Genomic DNA, 20,815 nt, shown 5'->3' with positions numbered 1-20,815 from the left:
GTGTTGTCATTGTCAAGGTATCACCCACTCTGCAGGCTGTACAATTACCTCTTGCTTTTTGCCCCACAGTGAGAGATTTGTGTTGGTGTGTTTTAACAGTGTTCATTTGGAGTGAATAACTCTTTTGTAAGGCACTTGCCATTTTCTAATGGTTACATAGTTAAGACGATATTAAGAACCCGCATCCTGTGAGTGTGTCTGTAATGTTGTTCTGCAGAGTGACCTCTTTAAAGTTCTTAGATATAGTTTTACTGTTTTCTATTACACAAAGCATACAATTTAAACATATTGCTTTCTTTATACAACGTTCACAGAGGGAAATTAACCAGTTCTGTGGAAGTCCTGGGTTGTTACATTAAAGTATACCTGGATATGAACTTTGTCAAAGCTGATTTCATGGCACACTTTCATTTGGGTGGGGCTTGCAAAGCGGCTTTATCACTGACTTCTTGTAGTTTACTTAAAGTGCATCCCTAGAAAACACAAAGTACAGCACAGTGCAAAATTACATACCAGAACTGGAAGTTTATGTCTACTGGAGATAAGAGAACTTTGCAGCTCATATAAGTATATATAAACTGCTTTGCTGGACACAAATACGAAAGCAGCAGTGTTGGCCACGTTTATCTTGCATGCTGTCCTGCTGACTTTTTCCCTTGTAGAAAAGGGATTATCACATTCACATTTCAAGACTTCAACCGTTTCATCTGTTGATGAAATACAGATGTCATTTCAAATACTGTGCATGGCTTTCTTGAATGGCGAGGCTACTTGCCAGTACTTTTGGAGCAGGAATGTATTTGGTGGCTGATGTTTCCACATAGGCAGTGCTATAACGGAGTGGGAAAGAATCACCTAATGTGTGATGGGTTGAGATGCAGGTTAATTTTTGCTAGCTAGTGTTCTGTGAGCTGCAGTTCTGTTTCTTCCCCTCTTACAGCGGCCATAGCAAAGCTTCATCTTTTTACAGAAGAGCTTTTTTTTTCTCCAAACCATTGTGGAACCTCCTCAGAGCACTTTTTGGTCAATATAGCACCCACGATGCTCAACTCTATAAGTAGCTGCTACAAATAATGGTTGCTTGCTGTTTTCCAGAAGCACCCAGTCACTGATGATGGGGGCAAGATCTTCCCAAATCCAGCTGTCGGATTTTTCATTTTCATGCCACGGTTGAAACACTTTCCCTCTTCAGTCTCTTCCTCACAAAAGTCACTAGTGCCCCCAGGGGGATGCACATGGTGGATGCTGCCACCAGCAGCCCGATCACGGCGCGGGCATAGCCAGGGTAATCCTTTGTCACCAGCTGCCCCTGCAAGGGAGAGAAGCATTGAGTCCGTGGGATCCACGCTTGTCAGCGTCCTGTGGGCAAAGCTGCCCATTTCAGCAGGACATCCAAGGTGCACTTGGAGGCTGTGGCACCCCTGACTGTCCTCTGTGCTTTGCTTCATCCAACCATGGAAGCTTAAAATCAATAAGAACAGAGCTGCTGACAGAAATATGGGGGAAAATTTTTCTGTAAGCTCTGGGAAAGAGCGAGTTTTGGCTCGATTAGTGTTTCTTAATGAGGCAGCTTGGCACTGACCTCTGTTGGGTCTCTGCATTGGTCTCTTGGAGCCTGTGGGCTCATGCTGACACCCCGTCAACAGGCCAGGCCCACTGCGGGTCCCAAATCAGCAATGACATAAAAACAACATGCATAATTTGTTTCTGTGTGCTAGGAACATTTCCACAAAAGGTTACAAAACCACTGATTAATTACCCAATAGTAATTCTTCTGTGATAAATACACAGTTCAGCATTAGCACAGAAGTGTTTTGGCCACAAAGAAAACTGTATATGGAAATTATGAAAACTATTCCAGCAGCAGCTCAGTTCTGTTGAAATACCACTAAAATTTCATTCAAAATGCTACACTTTGAAAGTAATTTTTCTGTTTAAGCTGTATTTTTCACTATGATATATGGGTCTTCAACATTAATAAAATTTTACCATGCGAATGGGTTGATTAAGAATTGCAAAGGGACATGAGTCCATTTTACAGAACAATGGCATCATTGTCACTAGGTCAAGTTTTCCCTTTCCACACAATTAAGGGATGGCCCGACCCCAGCTGCAAGCTTTCAGAAGTCAGTTTTGTGGAACAATGCAGTTAGGAAGGAAGGCTACGTCCTTTGCAGAAATTAAGGAAAATTAAAAAACAAAACAAAACCAGTTTACCTGTGTGGCGTCCCATGCTTGGTATTGCAGCGTTCCTGTGAGGATATAGTCGGTGAGATAAAATAGAAATAGGCTTATAATTAGCAAAGGACTAGCAAAAGCCCACATAATTTTCCAATACCAGTTTGGCTTGTGTCCAATCATGGTGTGAAGATCTTTCTCGAATCTGTATTAAAAACAAAACAACAAAAAATATTTTGAGAGCAGCTGTATGTGTTCAATCAGTACCTTGATCTGAGTTACTTCAGGAACCACCTACAGAATTAAACACACAGGATGGGAAAGGGGAGTGTAGTTGTCCAGATGAGTGAGCAGAGCGGTGTTGTCTGAAGCACTGGCTCACCAGGATCATATAGCAGGGGTGAAATCAAATTCAAGAACAGAGAGCAGGGCTTCCAAGACGATCCCAAAGTGCAGAAGAGGAGCTAGAAATAGGCACAGCGGTTGGCCAGTGGTCACAGCTCTGTTGTCCCGCTGTGAATAAAGGAGCGTTCAAGCTTTTACCTTCTTATCCCATAGATGTAACACACGGCAATGGTTTCTACCAGCACGATGAGCAGCAGCGAGAGGGTGGCTGCATAGTCGTTGAATATGTCAAACCAGTAATTTCCAGCCTCCGTGGTGAAGATCAGGCCGATGACACAGTTAATGAAACACACAGCACCTGTGTGGACAAAACCAGGACCCTGCTGTTACACCTGGAAATGTAACTGCTTGGGGGAGATGTACTTGTGGCTAAAAACCTGATGGGATTTCTACTGATTTCTGTCAGGGAGCAGCTTTCTTGGAGGAGAAAGATGATTTTTGTCCTTTGGAAAAGGCCTGGCTCTGTGGGTGTGAATGTGCTGGTGTATCCTTAAACTGCTGCTGCTTAGACCTGCACAGCCACAGCACATCAGCACAGCAAAGACAACCGAGTCTCGGCCACAGCCTTGTCGTGTGTATGTGCAGACCTGCTCTTGCTGCTGGGCATCCAGTTAAAACAGGTTTTAAGGTGGGACAACTGATTTCCATGCCCAAACGGGAGCACTTATCACTTTTGGCCAAAGACTGACCTGGTTCAGGAGCCACTCACTGCAGGTGTCTTGCCATGTCTCCTGGACCTTTGACTTTCACTGGTCAGTAACCACCAGCCTGAAGGAGTTGGGGTGTGTTGGGAAGCCCACAAATGCACAGCCACGAGTACCCTGGTGCTCTGAGAGCTCCTGAGGGAAGGCTCTGTACAGGCTGGGCAGGATTTCCCAAGGACAGACAAACCCTTCCAGCAGCATATTTGATATTCCCTGCTCCACCTGAGGTCAAAGAAGGACCCTCCACGGCTGTGGGACACCAAAGCTTTCGCACACATGAGCTGCTCGTGGCAGGTGCTTACCTGAGATCACCTCCTTGGGGAAACGGGCAGCGATGACCCTGCTGTCGGTCAGCGGCGTGAGGATGGCAGCGGTGTTTCCCAGCATGCTGCCAATGCCCAGCATCAGCAGCATGATGAAGTAGAGCACCGAGTACAGCTGAGGCACCTCCATGTTTTTGATTGCTTCAGAGTAGACTATAAATGCCAGTCCTGTCCCCTGGACAGCCTGCCGGCGAGAAGCAGGGAAGAAGTGAGTTATGGGAAGCTCCTCAGCTTGGTAAGGGACATAAGAATAGGCATATATGAGACTGATCCTCCACATTGACAAAATACACCTGTGGTGGCGGTTCTGCATAGCAGAGGCAGATGAGATCTTCACCAATTTATTCAAATTGGATAGAAACTGGCACAGCCCCACTCATAGCAAAAACATTTGCCCCACACCTCTGCAACCTGTCCTGTCCTGTCCTGCAGCTGCAGCCAGCAGCCCGGCTGCATCCCCACCGGGCTCAGTTGCTCACCAGCCAAGAGAGCCCCTTGTCAGGCTGAGCCGGTGCCCCTCGCCCCATCCTGAAGTGCAGAAATGAGCCCCACCACAGCCTCCAGCCAGGGAGGGGTGGGACATGGCCACGTGGGGCTGAGGGGCTGCCCGGGCTCAGTGGGAGAGAAGGCACAAGTCAAGCCCAGGCAGCAGCACAAAGCGGCAACTCACCGTGTCGAGCTCGGCTTCCAAGCTGCAGTTCTTAACCTGTGGTGATAACTGGGCGTATTCCTGTGGGTGGGTGGCCATGAGGTAGTCTTTCATCTCGTTGAGGTTGTCCGCTGTTAAAGAGCCTTCCTCCAGGTCAAAAGCGTTCATCAGCAGCAGGATCACCCTGGGAAAGATAAGGGGAATTCAATGTCTTTCAGGACAAAGTATAAAATTGGCACTGCTTTTACACCCTGTTGCTAGGCACCACACAGCCACTTGCTTGCTGCCCCCTGTTGTGATGGGGGAAGAAATCAGAAAAGTGAGAAAACTCACTTGAGTTGAGATAAAGACAATTTAATAAGTAAAGCAAAAGCTGCACACGCAGCCAAAGCAAAACACGGGATTCGTTCACTGCTTCCTGTCAGCAGACGTTCAGCCATGCCCGAGAAAGCCAGGCTCCATCATGTGTAAAGGCTACCTGGGGAGACAAACACCATCACTCTGAACGTCCCCCCCTTTCTTCTTCTGTCATACACTGAGCATGATGGCACATGGTCTGGAGTATCAGTTGGGCTCAGCTGTCCCAGCTGTGTCCCCTCCCAGCCCCTTGTGCACCCCCAGCCCACTCGCTGGTGGGAAGGTGTGAGAACCTGCAAAGGCCTTGTCTACTTAATAACAATGAAAAGATCAGTGTGTTATCAACATTCTCCTCATACTGAATCCAAAACACAGCACTACACAAGCTACTAGGAAGAAAATTAACTATATCCCTGCCAAAACCAGGACGCACTCCATCCCCTCCTCTATCAGTCCCCATTCAGGGATACTGTGATCTCCCCAGGTGGGAGCTGTGGCACTTCCAGCACAGTGCAGACACAGGTGACCTTCTGCTCATCTCTGCTTCAGAAGGAGCAGCTCCTGTGCTCACGCTGGTATTTGCGTATTTTGGGTGCCGGCCTGTGCCGGCGGGCATCCCCTTTGCCCTCTGGTCCCACATTCACGCCCCATCAATTTAACAAGCCTTTTGGGAATGAGCAGCTTGGCTTCCTCTCTGATGAGCAAATAGACTGAAAGCTGTAAAAATATGAGTAAAAGTGTAACTGCTGCAGGCCCAGTGCCAGGGACCACATGTGAGCTTGCTGCCTCGGGGCAGGATCCTGCAGGCTGCTGGTCATCTCCGGAGCATCACTGCCAAGGAGGCCGAGCTCCTGGCACAGGGCGAGGTCTGAGCATCACTGCATTTTATCAATTATACCCCCTCACGCACTGCCCCCCTCAAAGTGTGTGCTGAGACCAAGGTGCAGGGGAAAGTGCTGCTCGGACTTGCCTGAGCAAACTCATCCTCTTGACCTGGCCCATACCTGGAAGCAACACCCAGGTGTCAAAAGGCACACCAGCTCTGACTTTTCATCTTTGCTTTCATGGTTTTAAATTGAGCCATCAGTTTTATTAGAGCAATGTCAGGTCTGGTCTTGGGGCAGTGCTGCCTGCTGTTATTTATTTATTTGTTAAGGGTCCTCCTCTCACCTTTCCCAGTACAGCTTGAGGTGGAAAATAAGTGAAGCACCAGGCTCTTACTTGTTTATACAGCTTTCGTAGTTAAATGTTGCCTTGAAGCCGTAGATGGAGAAAGTCACGACGCTGGCAAAGATGGACGTGGCGCTGTTGATCAGCGAGACGATGATGGCGTGCCTCTCGCAGTTGTTGCTGGCATCGTTGTAGCTGGCGTAGGCGATGAGGCTGCCGAAGCCCAGGCCCAGAGAGAAGAAGATCTGTGTGGCGGCGCTGATCCACGTCTTGGGGTTTGACAGCTGCTCCAGCTGCAAAACCGGATGGGGAGGGTGAGAGTGTGAGGCTGTGCATGGATGCCCAGCACTGCCCCTTCCAGGCTGAAGGGATGGAGGTGGGGACAGGCCCCTTCGTGCACTCATTTTAGCTCAGGGGTATTTTCTGGGGCAGGGTTACTGCTCAATCTGCAAGTAATATGTTGCAGCTTATGTTAACGGGCAGGTTGTTTTCTGCAGGAGAAAGCAAGCAGCTTACAGGTAGTATAGCAGAATAGCCTTCAGCTGCTCCCAGCTGGGGTTTCCAGCCACTTGACCTAAGCTACTGCTGCAAAAATCCAGCATAAGGAGAGCTGACACCTTTTAAAAAGCTATATGTTTGATCGCTAACATTTCGTGAAAAATTCAGCATGTTTTTTCCTCTACCTTTGGTGTGAACATGTAGACGAGCCCGTTCACAGCTCCGTGAAGTGTTAATCCTCTGATGAGGTATACAATGAGAACGCAGTATGGCAAAGAGGCTGTTACATACACGACCTGGGGGAAGGAAGGGAAATACCTTGGTGTAAAGAATACACAAAACTGATCATAGTAAATTGGCTCTTTCTCACATTGCTTAAATAATTTCCATTATTTTTTTTGCTACCTTGTATTAATCTTTAAAGAAATATTTTCAGATAAATCTAACTTTAGAGTTAGGTTTTAGGGAAGCAAGCTAATATTAAAAATAAAGACCTGTGCTACTGCTTCCAGGGCTTTCTCTTTGATTTTAAAAAATAAAAACAAGATTTAAAGTATTTACAGCATTTACAAACTCAGTTGTGCAGCATTTAGTGGAGTAAGACGAGTTTGCAACCATCTGTCAAGAATGCAAAGGCCATCCATCACCTGCTCTAGGAGGAAGATGAGCATGCCCCATAAAAGGTCAAAAATCAAACTTGAAAGAAACTATTTTAATTCAGGTCTGAAAAAAGACATTAGCTTAATGTAACCCCGATGGGGAATTGGGGGGGATTAAACCTTTTGGTTGTCTTCCATGAGCTTTTGATCAGATCCCTGAATTAGAACCTAAACGTCCACATTGGAAAAAAACACTTGTGGGGAAAAAAAGATAATCCAATCACCTTCTCTTTGCTGGGGTGTCCTCCAGTGGCTCACCCAGAAACTTAGATAAAAACTAACTCCCCCCAAAAAAGAAGAGAATCAGCCAATTAATTACCAAGTATTCCTCCAATTGGCAGCTGCCAGCGGTGCCAGCTGGCATCTGCCTTGCCCCATCACACACCTGGAGACACAGCGTCTCCACCTTCCCCAGCAGGACAGCCCTGTGCCCGCTGCCCAAACCCCCTGCTGTGCCTGCACTAGGGGTGCAGGAGAAGCCCCAGGTGACCCCCTAACACCCCCCTTCCTTCACAATGCTGTGTCAGTGCTCCTTGGCTATTTCACACAGAATCAACTGGGTTGGAAAAGACCTCAGAGATCATCGAGTCCAACCCTTGGTCCAACTCTAGTCCGTTTACTAGATCATGGCACTATGTGCCATGACCAATCTCAGTTTAAAAACCTCCAGGGACGGTGAGTCCACTACCTCCCTGGGCAGGCCATTCCAATGCCTGACCACTCTCTCTGTAAAGAATTTCTTTCTAATATCCAGCCTAAATTTCCCTGGCAGAGTTTAAGCCCATGCCCCCTTGTCCTATTGCTAACTGCCTGGGAGAAGAGACCAATCCCCACCTGGCTATAACTTCCCTTCAGGTAGTTCTAGAGAGTGATGAGGTCACCTCTAAGCCTCCTCTTCTCTAGACTAAACAACCCCAGCTCCCTCAGCCTCTCTTGTGTTCAAGTCCCTTCACCAGTCGTGTTGCTCTTCTCTGGACCCGCTCCAGCACTTCAATGTCTTTCCTGAACTGAGGGGCCCAGAACTGAACACAATACTCCAGGTGTGGCCTCACCAATGCAGAGTACAGGGGAAGGATCACTTCCCTTGTCCTGCTGACCACGCTGTTTTTGATACAGGACAGGATACCATTGGCCATTTATTTGTGTCTTTTTTGTCCCCAAAGCCAGCTGCAGCAAGTTTAGGAGGTTATTCTTAGTTTACAGTCTCTTGGCTTTCTGCGTTCAGCTAAGATGATTTGGGGATTACAGCCCTCAGCTCGCTGCTTAGTGCAGCCTCAGCTGGGACATTGCTTTTTTTTCCCTCCGCCTTCCTCATAAATTCTGCTGTGAGTAAAGAGTGAAAATGTCCAGTAGATATCTCTTTTTTTCCTTGCAAAAACTGAGGAACAGATGTCTCCTGACACAGCTCTGCTGCAGCAGGTGACTTTCCACAGGGCCAGCAGTCTGGCGGCTGGTTTTGCAGCAGAGGTGGCTGCTTTTATAGGACTTGCCTAGATTGGTGGGGGGGGTTGTGTGGGTTTTTTGGTTAGTTGGTTTTCGTTTGTATTTTGGTTGGTTGGTTGCTTTGGGCATTTTTCTGTTTGGGGCATTTTGTTGGTTGGTTGGTTTGGGTTTGGTTTTATGGTGTTGGTTTTATGGTGTTGTGGTTTTTTTTGGGGGGGCGGGCAGGCAGGTTTCTCTGTGTGTTTTTTTGTTTCATTTTGTTTTAATATCACTCAATGTTTTGGCTGAGCCTCCCTCAGCTGCAGCTTGCCAGGCTGGCAGAGACAACGGCGCCAGTTCCATGGGGGGGTGATGCCATAACCCCAAGCACCAGCAGCCACAGCCCCACTTTTTGGCACTTATCTGTCCTCCCCATGTCCCCCTGGGGCTTGGCAGGGCTGCACCTGCCTCTCACCTTGCCGGTGGACTCAGTGCCACGGAGGATGCAGAGATAGACCACCAGCCAGGCCAGCGTCAGGCAGAGTGCCTGCTCCCACTGGATGCTGCCGCTGGTCTCCAGCGATGGGGAGATGTTCAGGGTCTGCCGGTACCAGAAGTACTGGGTGGACGACGTCTTCTCACACTCCTCCTCGTAGCCTGTGTGGTTGGTGTTCAGGGGGCAGGTGGCCCATGGCAGGGGGTCCTGTGAGGGAGAAGAGGGGTGAGTGCCTGCTCCCAGCATGGTGGGTAGAGCTGGGGAGCCCATGTGGGACAGAGGGAATGAAGATGAGGGTGGCTTTCTGGACCCTGGGCTTGCCAGTGTCCACATGGTGCTGCCCGTGTCTGACCCTCTCCCCTGGGGACGACCCTCTCCCCAAGGACTGATCCTTTCTGACTCTCTCCCCAAGGACTGAGCTTCTCTGACCCTCTCCCCAAAGACAAACCCTCCTTGCCTCTCTTCCCTGGGGATGACCCTCCTGATCCTCTCCCTTCCTTTTGGACAGACCCACCCCAGAGTGCAGGATACCGTGGCCACCAAGGCACGTATAAGCAAGGCACCATGGGGCTGGCCTTGACCTGTGTTTTGAGAAGAAACTCTGATGCCCCTGGGGATCCCCCAGAGAGGGAGATCCTTGACTCATTTTTTCACCCCAGAAAAGCCCTGGGAGGGTTTCTGGAGTTTTTGTTCGTCCTCAGCTGATGACGGTGCCGGGCAGCATCCAGCACTGATGCAAAGCCACCATGACCATGTGGCTACGGTGGGGTCAAGCCATGCCACTGGGCACCCACGCACCTGGAAGGAGTGGAAGAGGTACCAGAAGGCCCAGGCGTTTATCACATTGTAGTACATGGAGAGGAAGAAGGAGACAACGACGCTGGCAATACCTGTGGGCATGGAAGGAGGCATTCCGTCAGAGACGAAACCCCAAAACACCCAGAGCCCTGTAACACTCTGGAGGGGCTTTGCCTCTGCACAGTGCATGTCACGGCTGCTGCAGCCTCCTCCTTCTCCCAACAGGGCTATCCTGCACTAGATTTTATACTTTAGCTCCTTGAGGGGTGAATATTTAGTATATCATTAAAAACAAAATGTGCTTGTAAGCAAATTAGAGATAATTTGGGCTATCAGGATAATTTAATAACTTAATGTAGCTAAGAGTGGACATTACTAAATGGTAGGCAGCAATAGGAGGAAATTATGGCACCATTTTATCACTCAATATAAAGCTTGTGAAGACGATGCTCTTGGGGTCAAGGGCCAGTGTGGGCAGCCCCAGGGGCTGGGCTTCACACTGTGATATTTGCAGTCTGCCTGAGGGCAGGGGGACTCACACCTTCATGCCCAGGGACCTGGTACGGTGAGCCAGGGTCTGGCCCTGATGTCCTGTGTGGGACAGGATAAATGCTTTGCTCAGCCTGGTAAGACACAGTGAAAACACAGGTCCCACCCGGTTTCTTCTCTGAAAAACAAAGCTCTCTGTTCAAAAATCACCCAATGGTCCCAAAGAGCTTGAAAATAAAGATGGAAACTGAGAACATACCAACGCCGCAGAGGTAGGGACTGATTATTTTCCAGGCGCCGATGCTTCCCTGACGCATGCGCTGCCCCACGGCCAGCTCCAGGTAGAGCAGCGGCATCCCCTCGGCGATCAGCATGATAAAATACGGAATCAAAAAGCCACCTGCAAGAAAAACACAGCAGACAGCCTTCAGCAGACCTGCAACATAATAAACACCATGGTCAAATCGCTCCACTGGTGTCCCAGCAGGTGGCTGGAGCTGGGTCCTGTCCAGGCACTTTGTTTATAGAGGGCACAGCACAGCCCTGAGGGACATCTCACGGGGTTTCGGGTGGCATACCAGATGCTGGTGGGCACCAAGCACCTGGGAATGGGGAATTTTCCACATGCACTTGGCAGCGCTGGGGTTTCTGTTGTTAAGCTGTGCCGGTCATGACAGTGGTGCAGTGCGGCTTCCCAGGTGCTCCACGTGCTGTTTGAGCAGTGTTCGGGGCTGGGGCTGTTAAAGGGTAACTAACTGCCAGCCAAACCTTGTAGAAGATAACGAGAGAGGACAAGAGAAAGATTTACTTTGTGTGCGGTGTTCTGTGGCAAAGACAAAGTGTTCAATGAAAAAGCAACAGCAACATCGTTGCTGAATAGAGAGTAAACATATTGAAGTCTGGCCTGGCTTAAAAAAAAAAAACAAACCTACAAAAAAAGTCCTCCAAAACTCCATGCTGAGCCCTCAAGCATCAGCAAAGCGGTGAAGCTATTTACCTGGGGTCCCACCTGCAGGAGCGGACCCTGGGATGGAGGCACATGGCTGCCTCCTGCCCCATGTCTGTTCAGCCTCGCTTCCCCAGCACAGAGAACCACAGGGATGCTCCTGCAGAAGAGGAGCAGCAGGGACGGGTGGGCAGGCAGCAAGGGAGAGGAAAGCATCTTCCCAGCCAGCAATCAGGGTGCGCTTCGGCTTAAACTTCTGCTGCGAAAAAAGAAAATACCCTCGTCCTCGCCTTGGGACTTGCTTCAGAAAGAGCTGCTGACTGAGTCAAAAACTGGATTTTTGTGAAGGCTTTCCTGCTTCCCTTTTTACAGAAAGCCAAAAATATTTACGTAAATATCCCTTATTTAGGATTTAATCAGCGGCATTAACATTCCTTGCAATGGGCTTGATGCAGCACCACAGAGGAATGAACTCCAGGCAGCAACTGAGGCAAAGAACTGGAAATAAACACTGCACAATAATCCGGTTTATTCTGGGAATTAATTTCCCACCTCCTGGCTCTATCATTATTAACAACCCCTTTGTTAGTCTGTTAGATAACTTCTATGCCACAAGGGAGCTGTCGGAAGTTTAAGAGCTCCCACAGCTGCTCTGTCCCACTGGGGTGTGAGCTGCCCCAACAGCCACCGAGGGGAGTTCCGTTTTGTCCCACAGCAGGAATCAGTGTCAGGCCCTTTGCAAAGTCTTTTTTACCCTGCCAGCATCACTGCCATGTGCTTGGCGTTGGCTGGGCCACCTTGCAAGGAGGAGGAGCACCTCCAGGCTTGCTCTTCTCTCTCATGTCCCTCCCTGCCCCTGGCTCTGCATCCTGTTTTTGCACAGATCTTGCCACGACACTTCTTCTTCATAAAGGATAGAACCAAAATGCCTCACAGAAGTGACTCAGGGCAGCTGTATGAACCAGCTCCTTATCCACTGTGAACAGGATATCTCCAATGACCAGGCCAGACCCCTGCAGCTAGCACAACATGTGGATCGCACCCCAGGTCTGGTTGAGACACCAGGCTTGACCAGTGGCATCCTCACCTCTGCTCAGCATCCCACTGGTGCCCAGAGGCTTCCTCACTCGGGGCTGAGAGCTGCTGAGCACCTGCCCTGCTGTCAGCCCATCTCAGTGTAGTTTCAGCCTGGCCCAGCCTGCTGATGGACAGACTAACCGCACCTACAAGGTTTGAGTGCACCTTGCTCTTTTCAGGTCAAGTTCTCTGGCGGTGAGCGAGGAGAAGGAGGCAATATGCTGATGAATGGAAAAGCAGGAGGTTGTAAATCGTGCAAATACCGTGTTTATGAGTATAATCAGCAATAAAGGCTCTATTGCTCTGCTGTGCACTGGCTCTGTGCTTTTCTGCCAGGAAGATGCCAAACAAGTAGCTGGCAACCCCCGCTAAGCCCTGTGCCTGGCATATCCAGCTTTTAAATTCCTGGAACGATGTTTTGTCTGCGTGGATTTGCAGACCCCTGGAAAGCCACTGAATCCTTTTTAAGAGGGCAGTGAAAAACAATTAAGAAAAACAAAACCTGCTGTCAGGGGGTTTAGTTTCACAGTAGGGACAGCTGCCTCTCCCCTTGGAAATTTAACAAGGCAGGACAAAGTAGGAGAAATTACACTCATAAAAACATGCTTTTCAGAAAATACTTGAGTTTCTTGAATCTTTTTTTCTTGTTAACCAAGTGTTCCACTTTTGGTTACATTTCAGACCATATTTACCGTCCACTACACTACTAGTGAGTGACAAGAAGAGGGTAAAGCCACACAAAGACCCCAGTGTCTGAGTTTTGCTGTCCTTCAGGATGTCTGCCAAGACAGGCTCCTAGTGAACTAATCACATGCAGTTTAGTTGTGTACAGAAACACTTGCATTTTAAGCTTTGTGCTAGAGTTCTGTGTCAGACATGAAGTCCTTACCCTCAAAAGTGTCTTTGTAGAGGAATACACCCCGAATTGCTGCACATCTATCACTTCTGCTATCTGAAACATCTAAGAAAGCAGCACCTGGCTTCTACTGCCATTTCACCTGTGTATCATCTGGATTTTTCTGACCTGATCCCACAAGAAGAAACTCGTACCACCGCATGTGCATTTAAAAGCAAGATACAAGTCAACAACCATAAAACAAGCGAAAAACACTTAAACATCTCTGTGTGTTTCTTCCTGAAAGGAGGAAAAGGTGGAAGCTGACCAGAAGCAAATGAGGCAGATGCTTATCATGTCACTTAATGCACAACTGAAATTGGCCCAACACTACAACAGATGCAGCACAAGAAGCAGGATAAAACTGCAAGGTCTTATAAAGACAGGCTCTTTATAAGGATTTTTCAAAATGTGGTCATTAACTAGTGGTACTTGTATGCTAGAAGAGATTATTAGTGTTGGGTTTTAATTCGTCTAATTAACTGACTTTTGATTTCTAAGGAAAAACATCTCTGGCTGGTATATGATACAGACATCACCTTTCTCCAGTTTGGACCTGGGAGAGTGATGAATTTTCAAAGAACTTCTTTTTTCTTTAGCCCAAACCAATTTATTTCCTGTTTTCAAAACTTCCCAGAAGACTAGCTGTGGAATGTCTGTTGATTAAGGAGTTTCAGCCAACTTCAAGGCAGATTTGCAGCCAAATTATCACCTCCTAAAGTAAGGTTTTCTATAAGAGACATTAATGACAGCACCTTGAAATGATACAGCTGATCCTTAAATTACATCAGCATAAGCATTTACCTTTCTCAGTATGTTCCAAGTGAACTAACAAGGAGCTGAACTAGTTTCTGATGCCTTCGGAGTGCTCCAATGGGGCAAGAAAGTAATAAATTAATACCATGTGGACTTATATCCAGATGTAAGTCCTACATCCATTCTTTCTACAAAACGTGGGCCTTCCCACTGTTTCACTGCACTTCTAGGAAACAAGTGCCACTGTATTGGGGCAGCTGCAGGTAAAAGCCTTATGCTAAAGAGTGCGTAAAATAAAGCAGCAATAGAAGAGATTGCACACCAACAAAAAGTCTGACCTTCCACTCTGCCTTGGATGCCACAGGGTGGACAGGGCATTTGCATGGACAATGTACTTTAGGATTTAAAGCTTGCCACACTCCTCCTTGAGGGAAGCAAGAAACATAAGCCACACTTACCTCCTCCGTACATCTGACATAAGTATGGAAACCTCCACACGTTGCCCAGCCCCACAGCATAGGAAATGCAGGCGAAAATGAACTGCAGAGAATTGTCCCATAGTGGCCGGGATTTCTCCATTGCCGGTGTGGAGCCTTCCTGCCTTCACTCTTTCAGGTGCTCTGCCAGCCCTGCCTCACACTCCACGCCAGCCCGGCTTGAAGGGGAGGGAAAGGCGGAGGAGCTATGTTTGCCAATTCCTATCAAGCTTTTTAATTACTAATCTTATTAACAGGCACATACTGAAGTAGGAATGCTGGTAAATAGATTATAGACACACGGAACTATAAAATTGGTACTTCGGGTGAATAGCTGCTTGAGTTTTGATTGGCATTTCTGGGAAGGATGTGAGCCCAGGAATTTTTGTCAGCTCACATGCTGACTTGACACAGGGAGGAAATAACACTGGGGCTGCAGCTTGGTTTTGGGAATGCGAAACTCTTTACCCACAGGGCTCTCTTCCCTGGGGGTGGCATTTGTGTGTGTGAGGCACCAGCTTGGATTTGAAAGCACAGCGATGGGGTTCCCACACCATTGAGACTAAGCTGTAGTAGCTGTCAGAGCTGGGTTTTATTCCCAGTGTCCCTTGCCCTAAACATGTTCTTGGGCATTCCATCACTTGCACCCTGGTGCTCACCCCAACCAGCCCTGAAACAGTCCCCATCAGGCATGCAGGTCCCCCGCCTGCTCCAGGCCTGAGTACAACGCTCAAGTTTGAGGCTCCAGGAATACCACCCTCCCTCCACGTGCCCTGGGTGTGTGAGACTGTGAAATGGCCCAGTCTCTTTTCACTTACCTTTGTGCCCAAACCTCACTGCTGCATATGAGCTTCTCTGAGGGGGCTGCCATTTTAAAATACTTTTAAGTAGCAGGGACCAACTATATACAAAGGCCATTGGGAAAAGGTGCCTATGGCCCATTGTAAAGGCAGAAGGACCTAGGAGACCTTTGAGTCATCTGACCACACACTGTGAGATACCAGGTCTGGACATGAACCCTGTGTGCTTGGGCCCCTGCCAAGGTAGACATTGAGCTCAACCACTTCAGACAGGTGTCCTGGTGAAGGAGGCTACCAGTAGTATCCGTAACAGTAAAATGGGGCTGAAGAAGTCCAAGGACTCGGCCTCCTGCCACACCAGGACGGGGCACCTTTCAGGTCTGTTTTACAAATAAGACTCGCTCAGCTGCCATCAGTCTCATTCCTCCAGCACCAGCAATTTGCTCCCTGCCAGCGCTCTGAGTGCTGTTCCAGCATCCCATTGGTTACTGGCAGAGCCAAGGCACCCAGCTGCGGGTACAGGTGAGAACCCCTACCACAGGGCCTTTGGACATGAGCCCAAACTGCAGCGTATGTCATGCAGCGTTGCTGAGACCAGCAGAACCACTCTGGTGGACTTGCTGACCAGCCACTTGTAGTAACAAAGTCACAAAGCAGGCCGCCACTTTTTTTTGCATGCTAGAATAGGTGACTGCAAGAGGTTTATGCATCTCCCATAAGCAAATTCATTCCTCATGGTGTGTTTTAGTGCTGCTAGAAATCGACATTGTCATCGGAAAACATCAGGGTTTCCCAAATCCTCCCAGCATATGGTTTTGAGAGAGCTCATGGTCTTCTGCAACATCGTTGCAGTTCTTGTTTTGCCTGCAGAACTCCAACATGCCAGCTAGCCCTGGAAATATGGTAACCTTGAATTCTGCTGGAAAGAAAAATCCAAGGTAATTTTAGATCCATAAACCATTAAACTGAAGGACACACACTCAAAAACTACAGATACATTAACTATCCCACATGACAAACACTTTTGTAAGTTATTAAAAAGTTAAATGTTCATCACTGCCTGTGATATTTATTACAAATGATGATTATAAATAACTTACAGCATTTAATAACTCACAGGCAGGACAGCCTTAAAAAATAGCACATCACTAGCACTTTGGGTGCTTCTGTGTGAATAGATTGTTGCTCTGATGAGCATAATCAAGTTAAACATTTCCTTGGCTCTATACCTCCCTCCCATTACATTTCAAACTAGTTTACTAATGGACTGGGAATACTGTGCAGGTGGAGTGACCTTGACTTGGCTCAGGCCAGATTGTGAAGTTCAGATGCAATTAAATGCATCCTTGCCTCTCTCACAAACGTCAGTCTCCTAAGGAGCTTGGATCACAAATGACTATGAGTTTTTTTTCAAGGCAGTCATGCACACAGGCACACAGCAAAGTGCCTGCCATCCAGTGGCTTCCTAAGAGACAGGCTTTAAATATATTTAAAGGTATTTATGCAGATAACACTCATGTACTCTTGCTGCAAACTTTCCACACATACCAGAGATAATCAATATGCTATTTCTGATGCTATTCAAGATCTTATCTCCTTTGAACTTCCTTCATTTGAGCTGGGGAAGACTTCAGGGACAAACATACGCCTCTAGTAGACACATGCAAGAACTTTTGATTATTTCACTGCTCATGCTAAAGGAATAATAGTGAGAAATACCTAAGAAATTTGATAGTGTGGGGTTTGGGGGAAGTGGGTGAGAAAAGGTTGGGATTCAGCTCCTCAGCAAGCCAGGGACTGATGGGACAGCATGAGAACTGCCCCATGTAAACCTAATCAGAAGGTGTTAAAGCAGAGAATCCCATTTCTCATTGAAGCAAAATTGGAAGCACTTAGGTGAATGTACCGACTGAAAATCCTGGGCTGGTGTCTCTTGACAGCAGCACAGTAAGAAACCAAGCACTTCTCCCAGCTACTTAAAACACAAACAAAAAGGGAGTCTGGAGTCCTAGCAACAGGTTGGGGACCTTGATTTGAAGGTGGGAGAGAAGCTTACAGACACATTGCCAAAAGAGATGTAAAAAAGGGAGGAAGGAATAACAAACAGCAGTGGAAGAAATCCAATAGAGACAACTCCTAGATTATTCCACCAGGTAGCCTGGACTTTATTATGCTACATCCAGCATGTAGAACTATAACATCTAGATTTAAAGGTAAACCCTCTGGGCTCTCCTTGATGAACCAGGTATGTGGGAAAAGGACAGTGCCAGCAGGGGCCAACTCTAGTGTTTAGCATCTGCCATTCCAGGAGGCACTCCTTTCCAAAGGGAAACATGCTGGCTGTTAGCTTATTAGATGATTACCAAAGGGAAGTGATGGAGGAGTCTCTACAGCCTCTGCAAATGTTTAGAGATGCTATCAAGGGAAGCAGATATACAGCCAAGAGAGCTGCAGCCCTCACATACAATTTCTCTGTTTGGATTAATTGTTCATAGCTGCTACTCTAACCTCCATGTTTCCTTGATTTAGGAGAAAGAAAGAATCCAGCTGGATTTCCAGACCTTTGACAACTCGCAGGCCATGACAACTGTTGGGTAACTGCTCTACATGTCATTGGAGATTACAGTTAATTCTAAAAGCAGTTATTGGGATTGCAATTATTCCTTCCAGCTCATCGTTACTACTTGCTGCTTAGTTCCAAACTGTAGATGATGCCTTTGAAGTCTGTATCCTGAAGTCATACCTAGCCCCTTAATCACCCTTAAAACTGTTGTGCGTTACCTCAGTCTCCCCAAAAGAAGCATGCCTGAGAAAAGTCCTTTTTATTTTCCTTGCTTTTCTTTAGAGCCACCTTCTGACTGTGTGTTTTTTAGGGTACTCCCTCCACGAAGGTGCACTCAACGCCAGTTCTGATTCACAGAATTGCACCCAGCTCACCCAGACCTCAGAACTGGCCCATGTAAAGCAAAAGAGCCACAAAGTGGCACCTCACTAAAATCGAAAGGATACTTGGCCTATTCAGTCGCTTCTTCTGCCTGTCTTCTGCCTGTTCGCTCTTTTTCTCAGTTGAAGCTTGCCTGCAGTTTGGGGAGGTCTCCAGGCAGCTCTCCTGTTCACCAGCAGCTGTCAGTAGTGAGCTGCCCTGGCCGAGTCCTGCACCAACCACTCAGCATCACCATTACTTAAACAGACACTCCAAGACACTACATTAACAAGTTCCTAAAAGCAATAATTAAAAAATAACAAAAAACCCCAAAATCTCTAGATATTAAGACTGCTGAAACAGAGTGACATGTATCTACCCACCTTTATCTGGAGAAGAGTTGACTCCAAATAGACCGCCTAACGTTTCAGGACATGTCTGAGAGGAGACTATAAGGAAGGCAGATGTAGGTGCCTTCAGCAAGAGTCCTATACATGGCCAGAGCAGGGCAAGAATCTTGAGCCAGTGCTTTCACTGGGACATTGTAAATTTAACAGTCATAGTACAACTCCATGGGCACATTCTCTGTTCAAAGTCAGTTGGAAACATTTACAATATTAATTACGATAATAATTCTCACTTGCTCACATACAAACTTATCTTCAGATTACATAAAATAGTTTTTTAATGTGTTATAAAAGGCCTGGCCTCCTAGAAGGGCTCAAACTTTTTAAGCTTGATCCATTCACCAACCTGACATCCCAAGATGACTCATATTTCATATTTCCTGAGGCAGTAAGAATCAATTTGACTGTGATCTGGCAGCATTTGGCATCATGCAGAAGCCAAGAACAGTCCTTGCTAATGCCAGAAGAGGGAAATCAAACTGAGGAATCTTAAGAACATTTTAGCTGGATTGAAATCTAAGTCCCTGACAGATGACTGTGAGCTTCCCAAAAGCAAGGTATGTGAGAAATGTCCAAATTGCAGCTGTCCTTACATTGATCCATCAAATACTGAGGAGCACTTGCAATTTAAGTACTACGTATTAGTATTCATCTTAGGACAGTAAAAGAAGATGGCTACTATCCACAAGAGAAAAACAGATTAAGGAGTACTTCATGAACAGTTACAGAACATCAGGTAATATACTGTCTCATTAAGAAGGCAGCATGCAGCACTGTGGGCTCATTTATTAATGGCCAACTGCTGAATTCAAGTCATGGTTACAGCATAGGGTTGTCTGACAGTTTTCCGAGCCAACACTAATGAAGCTGAGCTGCCTGTATTTCATTTCCATAGAAAACATGCTTCAGTTTGCAAGCAAAAAAAAAGAAACAAAACTCACCCATCTTGAAAGAGATTTGATTCCTGCAGATCAGCCAGTTATAGAGAAATTTGCTGTTTAAACATTCCTTTCAGGCATAACTAAGGAATAGCTGAAGCGGAAAAAAATGGATGATGTCTATTTGAGCAGTATAATGAACTTCTGAAAAACAAAGGCTGGTAAAAGCAGTATTAGAATTTACACTTCAGAGAAAGAAGTGAAGTTTTAGAAACATCAGACACAATCAGGAGAGGTTCAGATGTCATCTCCCTCTTCAAAACATTGTACCTATCTCAATAAAAGGAGAACTGCTGTTGTATAACGCTCCAGGTCTTCTCTGACAGGTACATCATCTTTGACAAGTACATCACCTTTGACAGATGATGGATTTTTCCTCAAGAGCTCCACACAAGACCTTTACCTTAGCCAGTGTGCAACACAAACCAATGACAGCATCACACTGATCTTGTACTCACTAAACTGGCAATCTGCAAGACAGGCCATCAAAGTCAGTGTTTCTTGCAGAGAACTGTGCAGTGCAGAATTGAATTACCTTACTCGTTTGAGGAATAAAAAGGTCTGTAACCACTCTTGCCTATAGCTAACTTATTTCATTGAGACCTATCCATATTCTGAGGTTGAGAGTATGCTTTGTTGTTGAAATGGTCTCTAAGCAAATCATGAAGACCTATCACAGAGACAATATTCTAGCTATGTTAACAGACAAAAGATTTATCAGAAATTTAAAAAAAACAGAAGTCATGGATTCTCCATCTATCTTTGCCCTTTACCTGCCATTTTAGAAACAGTAACTGATCTCATTAAAATGAGTTTCATTATGATGAAAATCAATATTCAAACACTCCTGTTGGTGTCAATGTAACTGCTCTGAGCAAACACATGCCAGAAAGCTCTTTGGTACATCCTTATAAAAAACGTAACATTTTAGTGACTGTACAAGGGGCAAAACGATACCTTTCATGAATTTAACTGACTATGCATGAAAAGTAGGTCACGCCATAAAGCCCTACTGTTGTGCTACAGCAATACTGTGCTACAGACAGAGATACATTATCCCAGACCAATCTTGCTTAGTCAGTGGGGGGAAAAGGGCAACAAAAGAACATACAGACTGCAAAGGTATGGCAGATATGACTAAGAAATCACTGCTTAAGCAATTTTAACAGCTTTGCCTATTTGAGAATGAATGAGAAAAAATATTCAGTTTCAGTTCAAGCAGTTCTAGAGATGAGCACTGTTAAATGCCAGTGTCTGTAGCACACACAGAGCAGCTTTTTCCCAGCCCTGCCACTAGTACACTTTTTCACAGCTGTTTGATGTGGTGTGGCTTTGGGCATGAATCGGTAATTTAAATGCCTGCATTTCTGGCAAGATTCTTCATTGATCTGCCACTACTTTCTACACATATTTAAAAAAAATGAGCTACACAAAAAAGTCCTATAAAAA

At 46.6% G+C, this 20,815-nt stretch overlaps 1 protein-coding gene across 6 annotated transcripts; it reads right to left on the bottom strand.

Annotated features, from left to right (window-relative positions):
- Positions 1–226: 226 nt before the first annotated feature.
- Positions 227–20,635, bottom strand: SLC6A20 (solute carrier family 6 member 20). Of its 6 annotated transcripts, XM_005512161.4 has the most exons (12): positions 19,370–20,635; positions 14,281–18,251; positions 10,408–10,548; positions 9,660–9,751; positions 8,841–9,068; positions 6,470–6,580; positions 5,838–6,079; positions 4,281–4,443; positions 3,590–3,794; positions 2,722–2,881; positions 2,218–2,383; positions 227–1,309 (listed from the first exon to the last, which is right to left on the bottom strand). In XM_005512161.4, the coding sequence occupies exons 2-12, from the start codon at positions 14,399–14,401 to the stop codon at positions 1,160–1,162; spliced, it is 1,779 nt and encodes a 592-aa protein (XP_005512218.3). In that variant the 5' UTR covers positions 14,402–18,251; positions 19,370–20,635; the 3' UTR covers positions 227–1,159. The 6 variants fall into 6 exon arrangements, with proteins under 6 accessions (XP_005512218.3, XP_064907830.1, XP_064907831.1 ...); XM_065051758.1 differs by lacking the exon at positions 14,281–18,251; XM_065051759.1 differs by lacking the exons at positions 14,281–18,251; positions 19,370–20,635 and adding an exon at positions 18,405–19,331.
- Positions 20,636–20,815: the final 180 nt, after the last annotated feature.

The sequence above is a fragment of the Columba livia genome, chromosome 2 (assembly GCF_036013475.1).
Source record: "Columba livia isolate bColLiv1 breed racing homer chromosome 2, bColLiv1.pat.W.v2, whole genome shotgun sequence".
NCBI classification, from domain to species: Eukaryota; Metazoa; Chordata; class Aves; order Columbiformes; family Columbidae; genus Columba; species Columba livia.
This window is presented reverse-complemented; position numbering and strand designations above follow the sequence as displayed.